The 21340-nt window shown below is 41.5% G+C and overlaps 1 protein-coding gene across 2 annotated transcripts in view; it reads right to left on the bottom strand.

Annotated features, from left to right (window-relative positions):
• LOC117248694 (kinesin-like protein KIF20B) overlaps positions 1-17904 on the bottom strand; it is a 70928-nt gene extending 53024 nt beyond the window's left edge. For both annotated transcript variants that reach the window (XM_033613913.2, XM_078160636.1), the window contains exons 1-20: positions 17809-17904; positions 17028-17136; positions 15624-15713; positions 15243-15365; positions 14898-15036; positions 14443-14627; positions 10300-10354; positions 9776-9982; positions 8620-8731; positions 8064-8135; positions 7726-7872; positions 7102-7264; positions 6632-6784; positions 6367-6492; positions 5756-5895; positions 5522-5642; positions 3850-4048; positions 3014-3186; positions 1677-2153; positions 339-1504 (exon numbers count right to left, since the gene is read on the bottom strand). In XM_033613913.2, coding sequence (XP_033469804.2) covers positions 339-1504; positions 1677-2153; positions 3014-3186; positions 3850-4048; positions 5522-5642; positions 5756-5895; positions 6367-6492; positions 6632-6784; positions 7102-7264; positions 7726-7872; positions 8064-8135; positions 8620-8731; positions 9776-9982; positions 10300-10354; positions 14443-14627; positions 14898-15036; positions 15243-15365; positions 15624-15713; positions 17028-17135 — 3956 coding nt within the window. In that variant the 5' untranslated portion in view covers position 17136; positions 17809-17904. The remainder of the gene's footprint in view (positions 1-338; positions 1505-1676; positions 2154-3013; positions 3187-3849; positions 4049-5521; positions 5643-5755; positions 5896-6366; positions 6493-6631; positions 6785-7101; positions 7265-7725; positions 7873-8063; positions 8136-8619; positions 8732-9775; positions 9983-10299; positions 10355-14442; positions 14628-14897; positions 15037-15242; positions 15366-15623; positions 15714-17027; positions 17137-17808) is intronic.
• Between the last annotated feature and the right edge of the window lie 3436 nt (positions 17905-21340).

Genomic DNA, 21340 nt, shown 5'->3' with positions numbered 1-21340 from the left:
AAACTGAACCATCATCAAAATGATCAGAGTATGTGGATGGTGAGATTTGATTGGATAGCAAACCAGAATTAAAACCTAAATTTCCACCAGTGATCTGGAGCCAGGTCAAGTCAGGGACAGACCTTCCTCAGAGCTTGGTTTTAGAAAGCCAAGCTATGAGTCAGGACATCCCACATTCTGTGATGCTAGTGTCGACCAGGAGTGACAGAGCTATAAAACTGGACTAAGTGTAAGTTAAGGTTTATAAAAAGACACCTTATTATAAATATGGTCCAACCTTTACGAGAACTTTCAAGATGTAATTCCCACCCTGACAGTAAAAGGAAATAACCGCTTACCTGTTGATCTCCTCGCCTTTCTTCTCCAGCTCTATGTCCTTCTGAGCGATGGCCTCATGCGCCACAGCGAGCAGCTCCCTGCGTCTTTCCACCTCCCTGCGCCGGGCCTCCTGGACCGCCTGGCTCTCCTCCTCCTCCCGCTGCTCCTGCGCCTTCTCCAGGCTCTTCTGGAGCGATGTTACCTGTGCTTCCTTTTCCAGCAGCTTTTTCTGCAGCTCGGCTTCTCTCTCTGCAGCTGCTTTCTCCACCTCAGCTAGCTGCTCTTCCATCTGTTTGTCCTCTTCTTTAAGCATTGCTTCCATCTCTGAAGAGGCGAGCTGAGCTTCAGTTTCTTCCATGTTGGAAACCTTCAACCTCAGGGATGCAATCTCAGTCTGAAGATCAGAGTTCAACCTCTTGAGATCAGCAGCAGAGCTAGAGGAACTATTTGCTTCTTTCAGCTGGGCCTTGAGCAGCTCTGCGGTTTGCTCCTGCTCACTTAGCTTTTGCTTGAGATCATCTACATGTTTGCCAAAGGCTGCTTCTTGTTCACTCAGTTTGTGTTTCAGCTCCTCCAACTGCTGTTGTGACATCACTTCTTGTTCTCGCAGCTTCTCATTGAGCGCCTCTACCTGCTTTTCCGCGGCCTGCGTTTGTTCCTCAAGTTGTGTCCTCAGCTGTTTTACTTCTTCTTTGGAAGCATGTTCTTGACATTCGAGTTTGGATCTGAGGTCATCCAGTGGTTGCCGCGACATCTCTTCTTGCTCCTGAAGCTGCTTTCTGAGCTCTTCAACTTGTTCTTTTGAAGCTGCTTCTTGTTGATTCATCTTCTCTGTTAACTGTGTCAGCTGCTGGTCGGAGATCTGCTCTTTGCGTGCCTGCTGTTCTTTTGCCTGTCCTAGCTCTTGCTCCAGCTCCAGAATTTGTCTTTGCTTGCTCTCATTTTTGTCCTTTTCCTCTGCCAGATTCTTCTGAAGCTTCGACACTTCCTCTCTCAGCTGATCACTGTCACCCTCAGATGATGCTGCTGACGTCTGCAGTTCCTGTTTCAGGTTATGAACTTCCTGCGTCAGGGTCTGGATCTGGGAAGATTTCTCTTGGATGTCCTTGGAGTGTTCATCCAGTTGTGCCTGAGCAGTTTGTAGTTGGACTAACACTTGTTCAGCTCCCTCTGTCTTGCTGGTCACCTGTGGTAATTTCAATAGATATTAGTTTCATTTAGTCATGTAGCACAAAGACCATTCAATCAAACACTAATTATTATTCCAAGACACATGCTAAACAACTTCATGGCAAGTAGAATCACAATACTGCCACATTTACAGGTTGATTTGATCAAAAGGTTAAAGTGTGGCCCACCTGGCACTCCGCAGCTTCCAGTCTGGCAGTCAGCTCTCTGACGTCTTGTCGTAGAGCATCACCCTCCTGTTGCATCTTTTCTCTCTCCTCAACCAGCCTGCTGATCTCCTTCCTCTCAACCTCCAGAACAGACTGAGCCTTCTCCCTGTCACTCCTCTCTTGACCAAGAGCAGCAACAACGTCATCTCTGCTTTGCTTCTCTTCTAAATGGGCTGCGATGGCACCCTCTTTGGCTCTCCTCTCAGCTTCAAGGACTGCCATGGCTTTCTCTCTGCCTCCTCTCTCTTCTTTAAGGGATGCCAGCGCCTCCGCTTTGTCTCGCTTCAGCTCCCTGAGTGTAGCAAGGGCCTCCTCTCTTGCTTTCCTCTCCTCCTCTAAAGAGGCCAGGGCCTCCTCTCTTCCCATGGTTTGGTACTCCAAAGCAGCGAGGGCCTCTTCTCTGCCTCTCTTCTCCTTTTCAAGGGCAGCCAGCACCTCCTGGGTGATAGGAGAAATGATTATTTTGAATTTTACTTTATTTTGAATAAACTTAACAAGGATGGCAATGGCGGATTTGCGTGTTTTAAATTTAACTATCATACACCCTACATTACACCTCAGTGTTAAGATTTCACACTTACTGCGTAGCATCTAGTGCCCTTTATTTAATGGCCAACTGGGAAAAAATAAATCCGCTGGTAAGAAGCATTTCATTCATTTATAATTTCTTGTTTTCGTGATGAAACCAGAAATCACTTGATTTATTCCCGATGACTAAGTCCAACTTTACATGGCAACCTATGTGAGCTAGGTATGAGTAAGCCCTGGACATAACATGCATGGCATAACAAACATCACGCTAATTCTATGTAGGCCAGTGACAGCCTGGGGGTGACAAAGACAAGCTTGGGAACAGGTCATTGGTTAAACTCCATGAACTGGTAAAAATGTGAGTGGACAAAGTGAAATGGAAACATTTTCCCTTTCTGCTGTTGAGGTACCACTGAAAGAGGCATCAACCTCAGACTGATTTAGCGGAGATGCTCATGGGTCAACTTCACAAGCCTGCGGCAGCATGAATTAACAGAGCTGCATAACCATTAGGAGGGGAAGTTTTGGAATTGAATTTATGTTTCTCCAGATAAAACTAACTTGTTTAACTATATATAATTAAACGATACAGTTACAGCTGAAAATCAAAACAGAAATCAACATGATTTTTGATATTACATATCTTGACAAATGCAATCAACTGCCAGTTTTCTACCTGGAAGTGATTGTTGTTGGTAGCACGACACCACAGTGATTCAGTCTACAGGGGATTCAGCACCTCGTACACCTTTGCCCCGGGTTCTTACCTGCAGCTGTGAACCCCCCTCCTCGACCAGCGAGGAGCGGCCCTGTGAGCCCTGCTCTGCCACCTTCTGCAGGTCTCCCACTTGTTTCTGCAGCCGGTCAATCTCTGCTGACTTCTCCTGGAGCTGAAAGAGGAGCCTCCTTTTCTCCTCATCCTCTACTCCGCTGGTTTCACCTGGAAAATAACACAAAAAATGCAGACATAAAACAGTATGTGAAAAGTAGGCCAGAGCTGACATGCTGGTATCCAACTGTCAATTTTGGAAGTCATTTTGCACTATCAAATAGATACCTTATATTACTCATATGGAGGTTGATATATTTTCTGCAATTCTATTATAAAACATGACATTTCTATATAAAATATTTTGTTATTGTCAGTGACAGGCTGTCTTTCAGTCTGTGATTTTTTTTTCTTGACATAAAGATAACCCACACATTGCAGTTGGTTTGGATCTGTGCTGTGGAAATCATTTCAGTGGTGATGCTCAATAACACTGCTGCTGAAGTTTTTCAAATGTACATATTTCTTTGCAGAAATCACCTTCCTTACACTGAATAATCCACAGAACACACTGTGAGCAGCTGTCTGTGGAGCTTTTGCTGTAGCATAATTGTGAAATGGGTGAACTGATCCTTAAATGTGTGCTGGGTGTAACAAAATATCCATGGAGGCCATGAAGTCATGCTGTTGGATGTCTGGAATATTTACATTTATCTGTGCATCAGTCCTCTAGACACCACACGAGTGAAAGAAACACTGCTCAGTTTTTTTCTTGCACAGTCTGCCTGTCTGACAGATGAAGACACTGATCAGTTCTTATACATGTCTTTTTACCATTGTGTTTGTGCACCATCTGCTCCTGGATTTTCCGCTGGTGCTCATTTAGTTCTAGCAGCTTCCTCTCCAGCTCCTCCACAGCGTCTCCTCTGCTTCCCTGAGCCCCTGCTCGGCCTGAACCCAGATATTTATGAGCAGCCTCAGCGGCCTTCTTTATTTCTGCCAATTCAGGGGGGTAGGAGTCCAGAGATGTGTCCTGGAAACATCAGAGAAACTAGTTAGGGGTGATGAGTGAGCACATCGCCACAATCAGAACATCCAGGTTTGGTGCCTTGAGGCTGTTCAACCACACCTGTCAGAGTATCCTGGAACAAGGTATTTAACCCATGCATGCTTGAGTAGCTACATACGCCTTTCTGCTTGGGAAATGAATATGGGATGTTAAAAAAGAGATCAAACAACTTGTCTGACTTTGTATGAAATGTTAGAAACCTTTCCATTCCCTTTGCTCTCATAGCGAATAAAGTCGCTCCAACAGGAATCATTATTATTTCAAATGCAAGCTGTAGGCAGAGGCAGGTCAAAGACAGGTCAGACTCAATAATTGAGGCAGCTCTGTTACTGAGAGCTGGATGTGTGAAGTGTAGCACAAGAATCTTGTCACTAAGATGCAATATGATACGTATCAGACACAGCCTACATTAGGGCTGGGTCGATTTCCAGTTCTGCCAGTCTGGTCTGGTCTACCAGGTTAAACTGGCTGAACTGGCTTTTGTCATATTGACAAGCTCTGACAAATTAACCAGTTCCCTACATCCTAAACCTGTTTAGATGGTTTCACAGTGCTAATTCCAACTTGTATTACATTAGTCATAAGTATTACAACAATGTGACTGACATAATATTGTGTTTGTTTATAAAAGGTTTTGAGCTGCACTTCTACCAGATGCCCTGTTTCTATTTATTGCTCACTTTAAAGGTGTCACAATGGATAAGGAACAGCTGATTGATGAAGTCGTAATGAGTTATTATTTGTACGATTCCTTTGTATTTCACTACAAAAACCAACATAAGGTGACCGCTGACTTGAAGCAGACTGCAGGGAGCTGAGCGTTGGCTATATTGTAGGTCATTTCCTGTAAATATCACACTATATAATGTGTGTTTTCTGTTTTAAAGTAATGTTACAAACGTAGGAAGACAGCAAGCAGGCTACTTACCCACCTTTTAAGTGGGCATTAATGGCTACTGTGTGGACAGAGAGCTCCATTGCTACGTGATTGTCTGAGGGTGCTTTCAGACCTAGAGTTGTCTTACTTTGGTCCGAATAAGGGACTCATGTTGTTCCAAAGTTGTATAATTGCCTAGAGTTGGTTCATGTTCTCATGGCAGCATTTACAAGCGGACCAAGTAATGCCTGCGTGAGAAAGCTGCCCTTGATTAGTCAGAATTTCCATGTGGGAAAAATCCAGGAAGTAAACAAAACATTGAAGAAGAGTACACTTGCATGTATGAACTTGAGTTCGACTGAACCAAACCAAACAGGGCGTGTGAAAGCACCCTGACACTCGTTTCCTGTTGGGACACAGTATTGTTACGTTCCACTCAAAAGCGGCTACTATGTCAAGTGCGACATCAAGTGGTAAAATTCTGTATACCGGTCCAGCCTGGTGCGGCTCTTGATATCAAACTGGTTTGAAAATTCTTGCACTGGCCCAACCCCAGTTACCATGGCTTGGGAGTCTTGACTGGGTCCAGTGGTGGCCATTTTGTCAATGAGGTTCTTGAAGATTTCCAGCCTCCTCTCTGCTCGCTCCTCCAAGATTTCTCTCTCCCTCGCCAGGCGGTCACTGAATCAAACACACACACACATTTCTATGACTTAAATATCACACCCCAAACTTTCCAGGCTACATCATATGTACACAGTATATATACTGTATGTATATATAAAAGGTCTCACTTGTAGTCATTCTGCATCTCAGAGAAGAGCTCTGAGAACTCTCTGCTGATTTCCTCTCTGACTCGAGCCTCCATGAGCAGGCTCTCCGCTCGCTCCCTCTTCAGCTGTACCTGCAGCTGTTTCAACAGCGCCGCCTGCCTCTGAGGAACGGGACGCAAAATGGCAACACACAACAAAGAGTTAAACACTGACGAAAGACTACTGAATATGTTAAGTTTTGTCGTCCTGTTTGATAAAAATAAAATGTTAAACTGGTTCTACCTATCTAGCTATAGGCATCAGAAACTGCAGCACCAGCAGAACTTAAACTCTGAGAGAAATTTAATACATGAAATTCAACACCACATCTACACTGTGTGACTGACCATTGAGAGCAGTTAGACTGGGGTGTCAAGACATTTTTTAAGGGGGGCAGATAAGATAATGTGAAAATGCCTGGAGGCCTGAAAGCAGCAACCCGCATTGTCAACTTCATGCTTCTTTGCTGTGGCCATGTCTGTGCCTAGCAGTAGTTTTAAATATCTATGTATTTCTTGTAATGATATGTTGAGCAATTAGTTACAACTTTTTTTTGCCAAAAGCACTTCATAAAATTAAAATAAGGGACTGACCTGGTGCGACCTTTTACTGACAAGAATTTTTTCATCATTTTCCTTGCCGTCTCCATCATTGTCTGTCTGATCCATTGTGTCCTCCATTAGGCTCCTTCCGTCCTCATACTCATCATCTTCATCCTCCTGGACAAAAGATTTAACATAATGTTGTAAAATTGTTTCTTGTGATAATTCAAGCCAAGTAAAGTAAGATTTAAACTGCAGCAGTTAAGTGACATAGAAAAGGCATGAGCTTCCTGATGTGCCACTGCCTCTTCCCTACCTGTACGTCCTCCAGGCTACTATCCCAGCCAATCAGGGAGCTCCTCCTGCTGCTCCTCAGAGTCTTCCTCTCAGCGTTGTTGATGATGAAGGATACTTCACTGGCGGACCTCTGGGGCATGATGTGAGGGGGCCTGGTGGACAGGACCACAACCTGGAAACAGACAAGAGCAAAAGAACAAGCAAATTAATATCATAACTATTAATACTGCAGTGTCATGATGTTTTAATATGTTAGAGCATTTATGAATTTTGGTCAGTTCCTTTATCTAAAAGGTGATGAGTGAGGACAGACAGATAATTATGACATATGGACAAATTTACTGTTTTTGGTCTTATTGCATCTTCCAGAAAATAAAGACAGATGACTTTAACTGTCCAATCTATGGATGCGATTTTCTGAATTAAAAAACAGAGAACAATCTCCGAAAGCAAAGCACAATAAGAGAGAAAATGTAAATGTGCTTGCACCTTCTGTGCCACAGCAGAGAACTTGAGGACGTTGAGAGTCTCGTCATACATGGAGGCACACTGGTTGATGTTGACGATCATGCAGGCTTTTCCTCGTCCACAGAAGAAGCCCTGCAGGTAGTGGGTCAGCTTGCTCTCCCTGAAGGGAACGTGCTTAAGCAGCCTGAAGAAGACGACAGCTTAGTTGTCATTGATATATGTGCATTCTCAACTGTTTGTGCTGCTACAATCATGAAACTGAACTGAGGACTTTTGCAGATTTTTCTAAAAGCGTTTTGGCCACTAGGGGGTAGAGGAGGAACAGCAATAAGCCACCACATATCACCAGCTTATTAAGCTCTTAAAGCAAATGGCTTCCTATTTATACATCCAGCAGACACTGTGAAACTTAATCATTTTATTAAAGTTGGGTTTGTGTCCACTTGGTGAAGGTAAGTCAAACATTCACACAGAAAAACATCTATTAAGCTGCTAGATATCAACTTTTGTCCACAGCTGTCAGTTGTTAAAAAGCTCCAAACAGTTTCAAAGTTCAGGGTTGACTTTCTGCACTCTCTTAAAATACATAAAGTCTTCTGATTCAAACTCAACTGAAGACATATGACAGACAGGAAATGATCTCACTTGGCCTGCTGATTGTGTCGTAGTGCATTGATGCATTTTCCCAGGATGAGCAGTGAGGTGTTGATGTTTCCGGCCTCTTTCAGACGCTCTCCTTTATTTTGGGTCTTGGCGCATCGCTCCGAGCCAGCCAGGTCACACAGACACAACCTGATGACAAACACATTTAAAGGACATGATAACGTTCACTCAAAAACCAGACGCTGTATGTTCACATTCATATTCAGCTCCCACAAGATTTTATTTTGTGCACTTTGTCCATAGTACCTCACTCACAGCCACACAGTTACACACCTAAAACCATGTTTACATATGCCAGTAAAATAGAAAGTTTCACTCACTCGCTGACTGCATGGACCCTCGGAGTCCCAATATCTTCAACCCTCAATATGCGGATGGAGAACATGCTGTGACTGCAGAAAACAAACAAACAAATGTTTCAGTAACTTTGAATAAAGACAGAGCAAAAAGACTCTGGAAAGAGAAGTTATCAGAACAAACAGGCACAAAAACATTCATAAAATGAATATGCAAATGATCATGTTTAATGACTGCACTCCTGCTCATGAACAGGTGGCACTCATTATCCTCATACGAGAAATTTATGACACATTTGTGCAGTTATGAGAGTTTGTTGAAACTGACTTGGAAAAATTGCACAAGTAAACTTTGAGGAAAAAGTATGAGAGTTCGGATGATAAAAACACGTTCTTGCATGAGGTCCATGCAAGTAGAATATTGTTGAGGTACAATATTTTGACACAAAACATACCAATAGTTTCTTACTGCTGCAGACTAAGGTAGGAAGCAATGCTTATTTGACTTTTGCACTGCTGCTGCGTGACAAAAAAAACTTGAAGCTGAATATGTGTAAATGCTGCTGGCTGTCATCCTCACCTCCTGCTGGAGAGCTGGTTGAGTCGGGTGGAAGAGAAACTCTGGTTCTTCCTGCCCAGCTTCATCACCTTGTACGCCTCTTCTGCATTATTTACCTGAACCCAACGCAGATCTGAATACAAATGTACAAAAACAGGTTATTCATATCAAACTGACTTTCTTCTTATGTCACTTCTTTGGAAGCTTCTTTACACAATGGTAAGAATTAAAGAACTCCATAAAACTGTCAGATCAGTAGTTTGAATATTTGCCCCAATATGTTGAGTAACATGGCTGCTCATAGAGCGGTGGAAAAATGAGTCCTAAAACGCAGAAATTAATCAGTATTTCAGCACTCACAGTTCCCTCGTCTCAAAGTCAGTTGGTTGGTCAGTAAATACCCCACCCCTGAATTCTGAAGTTTTGATGTGTCTTAAAAAAGTTGCTGATATGTGGCTAAATGAGACGACAAAACATCATCACCTCCAACAAGGTTTTACAGCCTCGGTGTGGTGGCGACATTGAAGTTATGCAACCGTGGTGTAGTTTGTTTATAGCCTAATGTTAGCTTTTTACTTCTGGTGATTGCATTTACGCTTCAAAGATCAGAAAAGTGGTGTTAATTTGTCAATTTGTCTTGCTGAACAAGCAGTAGCGCGCACCGCATATCATGTGATGACAACCAATCACAGCCGGCAAATATTTTCCCCTTCTTCCATAAGTATCAGTCTGTGGTAAATACAAAGAAGAGGCTGATCACTTTAGAGCAGTGCTACCCAGAGCTTTACATCTGTCAGTATTTTGTGGCCCAAGACACACTGAGAAAACAGCACTTGGAAGATCAGCTCTGCACTCAGGATTTATAGTAAGTAGGCTATGATACAGTGTTGGCTATGGTCGCTTAGCAACCTCCAACACAACCTGCCTCCATGCCCTTCAAAGTTGCCACAAAGTAGGCACAAGGGTCATGCCCAGCGCTTGACCTCATGTTTTCCAGGCAGTTAAAGACGCGGCATGAGAAGAAACTGCAGCACTTATTCCAGCTTCTATTGATGAGCATTTTATTTTGTCACCGTTCAATATTTGTTTAAAACTTCGGCATTTTTTAAATATAAAAACAGCTTCAGACTTGTTTCAAGTGTTATAGTTTACGTCTGCCCTCCCTGACCCCTCCAACCTTTGACAAAAGCGTTGCCCTTGACATCTTGTGACAGGCGCAGTGCGGTCCTCTTTGGGGCCCCGCTGGGTACCACCTCCAGGAGGTCATGAATGTTCTCATTATAGATTTCACAGAAAGAAACCCAAACAGAGAACTTGGTGTGTGTTTCCACTGCCAGGCTGATTTTGTCCTCTGCTGCTACAGTCATTCCCAGCATGGAGGATCCTGCAAACCACAAACATTAGAAATCATCGCCCTGTAATAACACACTCTGCAGTAGTGCTTGCGGGGACAGCAGTCATCTTGTGCTTCACTTTAATGTACAACAAAACACAGTGAGAATTTTAAGCATTACTGCCCCAGGGTTAAACAGAAAGATCTGGAAATAAAAACAAGGGCTGACAGTGCTGTCAATCACAATTACCAGTAGTGCAACATTATCACAGTGCACAGGTGGTTTCAGTGGCAGATTTACGAATGCTGCCGAGCTGAAAGGCAGAAACACAACAAATAATAGATTAAAAGATAAGTCTGAATCTTGCCTTCAAGGAGAGTCTTATTGGTTGAGTTCAAAAGGCTGGTATTGCTCTTCTCGCTCTGAAAGACAAAGGGAGGAGATGAAAATGTTAAAAATGCACCAACGACACTTACATTCTTCAGAGTTATTTACATGTTTATTTGTGTAGCAAAACAAACAAACAAATAATATACATTAACAACAAACATTTCTATACCAATCTACAAAAGCTGCATTTTTAAAGGCATTATGTACGGGGGGGAGTGAGGTCCACTAAATTTTAGGGATGCACCGAAATGAAAACTTGTGGCCGAAGCCGAAGCCGAATAATATTAAACGCTTGGCCGAATGCCGAGTACCGAATACTGAATATTGTTGTTTAGTTTTTCATTAGTTTTTGCAGATGAACCCCCTCCAGATTAGTGTTGTCACGGTACCAAAATTGGATCCCACTGTACGATACCAGTGAAAATATCATGGTTCTGAGTAGTATCACGATACCACAGCAAAAATGAGGCAGATGTGCCTTTTGTCATTTATAAAAAGATAAATCACTTTTCTATAATACATCAGTGATATTTCAATGGAATAAATTACTTATTGACTTATTCATACTTCAAAAACAGCATCAATGAGTGATGAACATAGGGGGGATAAAAATAAAATAAATAAATAAAATAAGAATCAACCAGCCACCCTCCTCCCCTGACAAGTCCCTCCATAAGTAAAGAACAGTCCCTAAAGTGCGGTGAGGTTTGTGGGCCGTGAACAGCTCGTTTCTCCTCTGACACATCGCGTACGGTCTGTGTTCGGCTGGCTCGGCTGTTCAGGTACTTTTGGGCAGTCATGACGCCAAGAAGAGGATATTATTGGAGCCGACTTCCCGTCGCCGGTAAGACGATGGCCGCCGTATTTGACAGGAATACATTACTGTCTGTGTCTGTGACCCCCGCTCAACCCACAACCGTTGGGATTCACCTTTCGTTTCTGCTGCTGGTTGAAATCTGTAGGCTGCTCGCACAGCGTGCTGAATGATTTAAGCCTATTTTGCTCACTCAAAACTATTTTTAGTCGCAAATGCGAGTGCCGTGACGGGCAGATCGCCACACTGCCGACATTTTACTCAGCCCGTCACGGCACGCTGTTTGATTGCGTTATCAAAACACGCCGCTATTATTTGACCTTGCTTTTAACTTATTCCACCAAATACCGAATGTGTGGTTTTTTGCAATATTCGGCCGAATATAGTTGGTTACCGAATATTTGGTGCATCCCTATTGAATTTGCCTTAAGAAAAGGATGACCAAAAACATACACGCTTGGTAGTGGCAAGAGATATACTGGTATGTAGTATGAGTATGTACCTGGGGCGGTATTCACGAGGCGTCCTAGTGCTAAGAGATGCTCCTAGTAACAAAAGTCTAAGAAAATTCTTAGAATTGTGACGTTTTCTTAAAATTTCCCTTTAAGGTTAAGACTAGGTCCTTGTAAAGATAAAATTTATTCACAAAGCATCTTAGACCTTAAGAGAGCTCCTAAGGTGAAAAACTGTTAGGAGCAGGGAGGAGGACTTTTAAGTGGTTTAAGAGTTTCTTTATCAGAGGAGAAAATGGTGAAAAGATGAAGAGGTCGTAGAAACGGTCTCTAGACAAAAAATGACAGTGAGTAAATGAAATGCTACAGATGACATTGTGCAGAAATAATGTTTGAGGTCGATCTCATTTGGGATATGCACACATTTCCCACCTAACAAAATAACGCTATGACGCCAGAAATAAAACAATCACAACACTAAGATATTTGAAAAACTGTAAAAATGTATCAGTGCAGCAGTGATGACTTTGGTCTGTGTTAAACCTTCCATCAGCAGAGTGATCACACTAACACTGAGCACGTTTACATGCACACTAATAAACCGATCATTATCTGATTTCTGGAGTTACCTGATTATTCAAGTGGTCATGTAAACAGCATAATCCGATAGGCTTTATCAGATAAAAGCCATTATCTGATTATGAGAAATCAGATAAACACACCTAGCTTTTTCCCCAATAGTCAGATTATTCGGTGCATGTATACCCTTTAATCTGGTTTCTTTTGGGTTTTGCTATTTTATACTCCCACTCTACTACATTTTAGAGGGAAATATTGTACTTTCTACTCCACTACGTTAATCTGACAGCTTTTGTTTCCTTTCAGATAAAGATTTTACATAAAATAATATATTTTTATATTCTCAGTGTTTAAATTGTCACTTTTATTTTATCTTACTTATGTTATGCACTTTGTGTGACAAGTTTTTATACAATACACTTGTATATTGCACTTTGCAGTACTTTTACTCCGAATCTACCCAAAGTATGTAAAATTGGCTCCACATTGATAAACTACACATTAGAATGCTCTCACATGTATTTGTTAATGATAAAAACAAACAGTACTGTAAGAATATAAGCTGTCAGAATGATGAGTGCTTTATTTTGCAAATATATGACTTGCGTACTTTTCGAGGTATTTCAAGGATATGAGTACCTACTGTAACAGGAAGTTTGAGTTTTATGTCATGTACTTGAGAAGAAATCCAACTGAAAGACTGAATCATGTAAACCAGGTTTTTCTGATTATCAGATTATTGAAGTGCATATAAACGCGTCAAATCGGATTATTACCATTACCAGATTATTCCCAGTTATCTGAACAACATGCTCACTGACAACACTGTCAAGCTCATATTATGATGCAGTTCATTTCATTTCCACTGGGTGTCACTGTCCATACCTTGAAGGACCACAAAAGAGCGTGTCTGTGACAACCAATCACATTTGTTAAAAGAAAGCATCACACCTAGCAACAGGCTCATCCACACCCCCTCAGTAAGATAAAAGTTTCTGTCCCTTCCTTCCTCAGAGTTGCTCTTACGGAGCGATCACACCGAGATGAAACGCTAGAAAATGCGACACCAGTAAAACCACTGTTTTCCTATGATACGGCGCATCTGACCGGCGTTCAAGCGTCTTTTTAGACGTGCGTTTTTCCGGCGTCTTTTTAGACGTGTGTTTTTGTAGACGCTTCTTTTTAGACGCGCGTCCAGATGCTGAAAAGTTAAAATATTTTCAACTTTTTGAGCATCAGACGACAGTAGCTAGTGCACATTGAATAAGCACTTCCAGCGTTTCAAGTGTCTTTGAAGCGTCCACGTTTCTAGCGTCTCATTTCTGTGTGATCACCCCCATAGAACTCTCCTAAGTCACTCCTAAGCTAAGACTCTTAACTAAAAGTTTTTAGGCTAAGTTAGGAGCTCACTGAGAGTGCTCTCAGAATGTTTGTGAATACTGCCCCTGATCTTTTAGGACTCTCAAACTCCGAAACCTTCATCATCAAAATTGAGGGGGGCTGCATTTTACCCCTTTTCCATCAACATTGAACTGGTTCCACCTAATTTTGAACTGTTCGAAGTCTTTTGACCAAAAATAAATTGGCTCAGAGGATGGAGAAAGCAACAGAAGAGAACTGAAGAGAGAAATAATCAGAACAAAGAAGGCAATGGCATCAATAATAGCTGGTGCATGGTAGTTTTTTAGGGGTATCAACAGGTATCTGTAATAACACAACAAAAGTGTGCAGGTAATCAGTGTAATCAAAATCCTCAATTTTTACTCCTCAAAAAAAAAAAAAAAAAAAAAACATGTTCCCTTTCAATAGTCACAGTAATCTATGAATTTCACTTTGTCATCTAATCTGTCTCTGCCGTTTCCTCTAGCAGCCACATTTGTTTCAAGCCCCAGCAAGTGTCTTTTGGCTGCATTTTTTCAGTCGTCAATCTCAAACACATCTGACAGAATAGATTCACTTCTTTTTTTAATCAATACAACAGTCGACACAGACTGTATAATGGCTCGCATTTCACTCACACTATACATGTGCAGCTGCAATCTGAAGCTTATTTTTATGCTTCAAGTCAATTTTATTCTATCTTATAGGAATAACTTTAGTCTCTGTGTATTGGGTTCTGAGTGCAGCAAAAACAGAGGTGACCTACACCTCAGTACTATGCCTAAATAACCCCCATGTAGACACTAATCAAGGACTGGACCTGCTGCGATGCTAACATGCTGCCACTTCTATTGCTCGTCTGAACCTCCACGGCAGCCTCAGACAGACGGGTTACCTCTTTAATTTGTCTGAAGAAGCTTCTCTTGAACACCGCTTCCTCAGCCTGCTGCTCCCAGGTGAGCCTTGTGAACTCTCTGCAGCGGTGAGGTTTGATGCTCATCCCAGTGAAGACGCGTTCATCGATACTGCTGAAAATGACGTCGAGAGACCTGGGCAGCATACCAGCATCAGCATCTGGACCTGGAGTGACAAGAGCACATTGTTGGATTGTTTCAAGTGAAGGTACTTCCATCATCATTAAATCTCAAGACAGAAACATTGGCCATCAGATCAATGACAATTTTATACTGATCAGACATAAGATCAGACATATGGGATGTGGTGTCAAAAAGATGCAGGGAACTGCTGAGGAGAATTTCCCTGCACCTGATCTGAATAACCACTGTAGCAATCCATTTAACTTAGTTTAAATAGCAGTGCTAATTAAAAGTATATTAAAGTAGAACAGACCCAAGAATGTGAAGGTCTTCCCCGCGTTGGTGACTCCATAAGTGAAAACCAAAGAGTTTCCCCCTTCGAGAACATCTTTCACCAAATCCTTTACGGTGCCTTGAAAAAGCTCTCTCTGTGTTGTCTCAGGACCATACACCTATTAAAAATAAGGGAATGAGTGGGGAGTTATTCTAAAAAAAAAAACAATGAAAACACTCCATCTTTTATATTAGGAAAGTAGGGTCTGGAAGTCGAATAAAATGCCTCACATACAAGTATTGGTATATTCAAATAGAATGCTGTATTAACAAAGTGCAAATCAATAAACTTTTCTGGCCTTCGTATCTGCCAGGAAACACCAACCTGAGAGAACTGGAAGCGCTGTCCAGTCTGTGGGAGTGATTTTTCAGTACTAAGCCTCGCTGAGAGAGACAAGCTGGGAGGCTTCAGCAGAACCGTGTCAGGGGGCTCAATGGTAACACAGTCCTGTTAGAAACAAAATACAGGGAGGCAGACAGAAGACATAAAAGGATTTCTCTCTCTTTCAGAATCATTCTGTTTTGGTTTACATTCATTTAAATAATCTGTAGCAGCTTCGATCAAGTTATCAGGGAATTTAGTCACGTTTGAGTCTTGAAAATTCAGCAAGTCAACAAAGTTGAGACAACAACAAAACCAAGCAGGCTGCTATTCATTTTATATCAACTCCCTGCATATGAAGTATCTTATTTTTCTTTATTTTACCTGTGACTCTCCATTATCATTCTCTGCTGAGCTGAAAGGTCGGATGCGGAGGTAGACCTGAAGGTGTTCCCTCTCCTCGTTGCTGGAATGCTGCACAACAAATCAGGTTTTAATCAAAAACAGCAAGAGGAAAGTGACAGACTACATTTGAACTCAAAGCCCTCAAACTGATGGGTGTACATTTCTTTTCCAAAGTCTGCCATAAAACAATAGATTTTAGTAGGTGCCCATATGAACACTGAAACACATTCTGTTTGCTGTAATAATTCCTCCTGTTTGCATAGAACATTTAAAAAAGCACTTCATAAAGCATTTTTATTGCAAGTGTTTAGGGGACAAAATCCACAGTCCTCACTCTATGAAAAAATATATTTCAGAGTTTATCTGAAGTTAACATCTCAACTGATGAAGTCTGATAATAGCTCATATGACACCAATATCACAGGCTTGCAATACTGGAGCACAGGTATTTTATTCCTTACATCATTTGAACTCAGTAGTTGATTTCCACAGGTAAGATCTTTAGCCGTTTGTAGATGCATCATGCATAAATGTTGAAACAGGTGTGTACATGTTGTTGTATAACTGCTTTATTTAAGTATTTCAGCAAATTATAGGTGTATTCTGCCCACTGTCAACTGTATGGAGACACAGTTTTGCTTCTAAGTTTCCATACCCTGGCAGAATTTGTACTGTGTACTATTCTTTTAAGTAAACAGGGGTGATCAGGCAAAACACATTTCTTTTATATCCAGTGGGATTCAAATTAAACTTTAAGGCATCACAGAATAGTACAATCACTAAACAAAACATAACAATATACTGAGAAAATACTGAGATCAAAAGTTTGCATACCCATAGTTCTTAAGAGTGTTTATTAACCCTTTTAGCATCAATAACAGCTTGCAGTCCTTTGTAATAGATGTGGAAAACGCTCTTTATTTTCTCAGGTGGTAAAGCTGTTGTGCTGCTGTAGCCACTGCGGGTCGACTTGGCCTTGTGTTTTGGGTTGACATGTTTGAAGGTCCAAGTGTGTCCCATGTGCAGCTTCCACACTTACGTGCTGTTTTCATTCCGGCATTAATTTTGACTAAAGCCCCACTGTAGGTCAATACTTCACAGTAGGGATGGTGTACTTTCATCCTAGCCCTGTTAAAACCCCTCCCTAAACATGATGTTAAAGTTCAGTTTTGGTTTCATCACTCTAAATGACTTTGCTCCATATGTTTTGAGGGCTGTCTAGGTGCTGTCTGGCGTACTGTAAGTGGGCTGTATTATCAGTCATATTATGGTTTTCACAAATTCTGCCAGGGTATGTGAATTTGTGAGCACAACAGCACCAATATAATGATTGTGGGCAAAGGTATTCATAGTGATTGATTTCCCTGTTACTGCCGGGTTTACCTGTGGGTCTGGTAAGGTGCTGAATTCTGATGAGAGATCTCTCTTCAAGTCATCCACCTCTATCTGTTCCCGTCTGTCAGCCTTGTTGCTCAGGCATGATTCCATCATCCTGCAACAATTGAATCAGGACAAGACAGTGAGCTAAAAAAAAGGCAAAAGGTCAAATATTCTCACTTGGACAAACTTTGCACCAAAGCCAAAATAATGGGAGGGAACTTAGCTAGCATCTCGCGGTGGGTTTGGCTTCCTATGGACAGTAACGTTATGTTAAGTGACGTCAAGCCCTTCAAAAACGGTGCACACTGCCCTGATTATCTACACATGTACACATCGCTAGGGCTTATCGTGAATTCATCGTACAAAAATCAGCTCGGTTAACCAACAGTTGGTCCGCATATCGCAGTGATTCAACTGAAAATAACGTAACGTTAACTTTAAGTCAATGTTAACACTTTGAAATAAAATGTCTCAGGGTTATGTAGGCGGTACTAATGAGTTCAAGCCAAATGCTGCTTAGCTTTGTTAGCTTTATCCGTGTCAGCTAATATGTAACTCAGTTTAATACATTCGTTACAAAAGTTTCAATCTCTTCAAATGACTTTCACCAACGTTTCTTGGTCGAGCTAACAAACAAGCTAGCTGGTTAGCTGGATTTTTCAGCCGACTAGCAGCCGCACCTGTCAACTGATAACTGTCACACAGTTTAAAATGTCCGTTTACTTTTCTGAAACGAACTAAACGCTGACACCACGACTTGCATATTACTCAACAAAACACTTACCTGACAGCTATATGTCTGACATTAGGTACTGAGACAGGATAATATTCTTTTGTGTGCTAGCTAAACACAACAACACAGCCGCGGTCTGAGTTTGAAACGGACCAATCGGATTCAAGCACAGACTGCGCATGCGTCATATCTATGTTGCGTTCACTTGTTTGATTTGTGTTTGGAAATCAGTGAATCTCATATAGGAATCCAATGGCAATGGCGTGTTTATGTACACTGTTAACGTCCAGGCACGGTAGGAATTTATTTATTCAAAACTTTGCTGTCAAGATATGTAAAGCGATTCCTCTACCGTTGATTCAGCTGATTAGTAAGAAGTTTAAAAGTACTGTCTTCAATGCAGGGTGTTTAATGATTATTAAAGACAGTTACATACACAGGTCCCGGAGGCAATAACCTTATCTTTTATGGATAAAGCATATTCTAAATTTATCAAGTGGCCTCCTTTCCCAAACTCATCTTTTCTTACTATATAATGACGAAAACTCTGTGTGTGGGTGTGTCTGTGTCCCTGTTCCACGTTTTTCTCCTCAATGACTTGGTCAATCCATGTGAAATTTGGCACAGTGGTAGAGGGTCCTGGGAGCATGCGAATGAAGCAATATTACATCAATTGGCCAAAGGGGGGCGCTATAGCAACCGATTGAAATCGATCTCTTCCCAGGAAGTTTGACCAATCTGCATGAAACTCGGTGAACATAATCTAGGGACCAATATGTAAAGTTCCCTCTTGGCAAAAGTTGGAAAACTAAAACTGAGCTTCTATAAGGCAATGAATATTGCGGAGGGCGTGACTCATCACATAAAGGTGTATAACATCTCAAGGGTTTCACCCATCACCACACAACTTTGTAGGCATATGACCACACATAATCTGAGGGGACCCCTCCATTATTGACCCCATCAAACAAAATGGGGGCGCTAGAGAGCTAATTTCTTATCTAGGCCTAACCGCCATATCGATTTTTACTAAACTTGGTAGATATGTAGAACAGGACACCTCAAGGTGACTGGAGAAATGTAACTCTAATTGGCAACTGGGTGGCGCTATAACAACAGAAAAATGCTTAAAAATGGCTAAAATGCGACCGATCGCTGTGGCGCCCCCTGTGGACCAATGTTTGTTGTTTTTTCTAATTTTTGGTATGACTAAGTCATGGTATGGTATGCTGTACATAATCACAGAAACTGTCAATGTGTCATTCTGTCTGTCAGTCATTCTGTCTGTCCCACGTTTTTCTACTCACTGACGTGGTCAATCTATGTGAAACTGCACACAGGCATTGAGGATTGGCATAGGCAGAAGGTGACAAAGCTACCAATGGCTATGGACTAGTTCTAAGGTAATTCATAAGATTTATCCAAAAGCTATGTTTGTTAAGAAAAGGTTTAAATTCAAGGTCGACCCCTGTACCCTTTGTGGTGAGAATAACGTAATCTTAGAGCACTGTGTCCCACAGATTTTGATCTGATTAACTAAATAAAATTAAATAACATAAAAATTGCAGGATAATATTGTAAATGATTCTGAATTCCCCCTCCATAAAAATTCCCCTTTCTTCAAGCTAAATGAAAATAATCATCATGATAATAATGCATTGCATTTATATAGCTCTTTTCATAACACAAAGTGATTAAACAGGCTGGACATGCAAGTTCAAGTTATTTATTATCATATGCAAAACATTAACAGAGATATTGAAGCACATTTCCACAAATGTGATGGGGGGGGGAGAGATCATAATGACAAACGTCCTTGAAATAATGAGGTAGTATTACAAAATAATTAGAATCTTTCTCAAAATAATGACTTAGAATCTCACATAATAATTCAGCATTCAGTTAGTTTCTCAAAAATTACACACCACACCAAAATCACACCACCAGTGTGATGAAAAAAAATCAAAAGATCCTGTCAGTCATTAAATTGAGAACATTTCTTAACGTAACGATTTAATATCTCTAATGATTAGATAAGATTAGATAGATAGATAGATAGATAGATAGATAGATAGATAGATAGATACCTGGATGTCATTTTAGACTCAATGATCTCATTCCAAGCACACATCGAATCCATCACCAAATCTGCGTTATCACCTCTAAAACATGTTCAGACTCCGACTAAGGCCCGCTGCATAGGCAGTTTTATGAAAAGACTATCTTTTTGAAGTCTTGCTCATTGTTCAAGATGCTCAAAAAGCATTTCGTCATTTCACCCATCTCGTCAGGGGATTCACCTCACCTGTGGCCTTGTCTATAAAGGCATGGCCATTCCAAGATGGCTCTCTCTCTCTCCTTCCTGGATGGCTGGGGCCTCCAGGCAACCCCAGCATTGTTTAGTTTGGTTTGGGTTGTGTTACGTTGGCTCTTTTGGTTCCTTATGATTACACACATACACCTCATACATCCAACACCTCTCACCACACCACTGATTACTGATCTGCACTTAAATCTTATTCTTTAAATAAATTTTTGGTTAATCTAACTGGTTGCTGTGTGGTTCTCCCTCTTTTGTTGTGCTCTTAAACGAGCTGGGCATAACAATAGCATGTTAAGCGAATGTGATCGTGCCCCCAAAAGGATGGCTGCTGTAGAGACAGGGTACGCTTCGCGGGTTGTGGACGAAGGGCTGGGGGTGGCTGAGTTTATTTATTACAAAATGTTGAGGGAGGATAAACGAATGAGAGAAGGGGATAAACATGGGGCAGGAGGTTGTCCATTAATACTTGTCTGGGACGGATATACAAGGGTCTGGGAGGAGGAAATAGTTACAACTGTTGCCAACGTGGCAGCGAATGTGGTGGCCAGCGGTGGAGGCTGCGTTGATTTACTTCTCAGGAGTGAAAACGAGAGAGAGTTGGAAATATGAAGTTGCGTTTGAAAAGTGGGATGAAGTGGAGGGTCAAAGATGCATTGGGGCGATTCAGGGCACTGCAGGAAGTGACAAGCCACGGAGGCTGCGCTGATTTACTTCCGAGAGTGAAAACGAGAGAGAGTCAAAAGTATGAAGTATGTAGTGGCCTGAAGAGGATGGATGCAGGGCTAAGAAGGTCGGAAGTTGGTGGCAAGCGTTTGTCGTAAAAGCAGAAACCTTTTGCAAGTACTGGTTAACATGAGAATGTATTTAGCGGTTCGCAACTGCTGGTGGCTAGATTAATGGAAAGCTGGTTTGAATAGGTAGCCTAGTTGTGGGTGGACAAGGTAATTTTTTTTTTAATAGTATTATCATTATTGTTATTATCATAATTATAATCATTATTATTATCATTTTATGGATACAATGCGTGGTAAAACTGAATGAACGTGACGTCTTAAGAGGAAAAGGGGGGCTGACGCTGGCTAGTAAGGTGGGCTAAGGGTGTGCTTTGGACAAGACCATTACGATAGCTTTCTGTGAAGCTGATGGAAGGTTTTCCGGTTGTGGATCTGATTAAACGGCTGTGACGATATGATGAAGCCTTCGAATGCAGAGATGACAAGAATGACGAAATGATCTGAGAAAGGACAAACACATAGGGTT

Source organism: Epinephelus lanceolatus, chromosome 17 (genome assembly GCF_041903045.1).
Source record: "Epinephelus lanceolatus isolate andai-2023 chromosome 17, ASM4190304v1, whole genome shotgun sequence".
NCBI classification, from domain to species: Eukaryota; Metazoa; Chordata; class Actinopteri; order Perciformes; family Serranidae; genus Epinephelus; species Epinephelus lanceolatus.
This window is presented reverse-complemented; position numbering and strand designations above follow the sequence as displayed.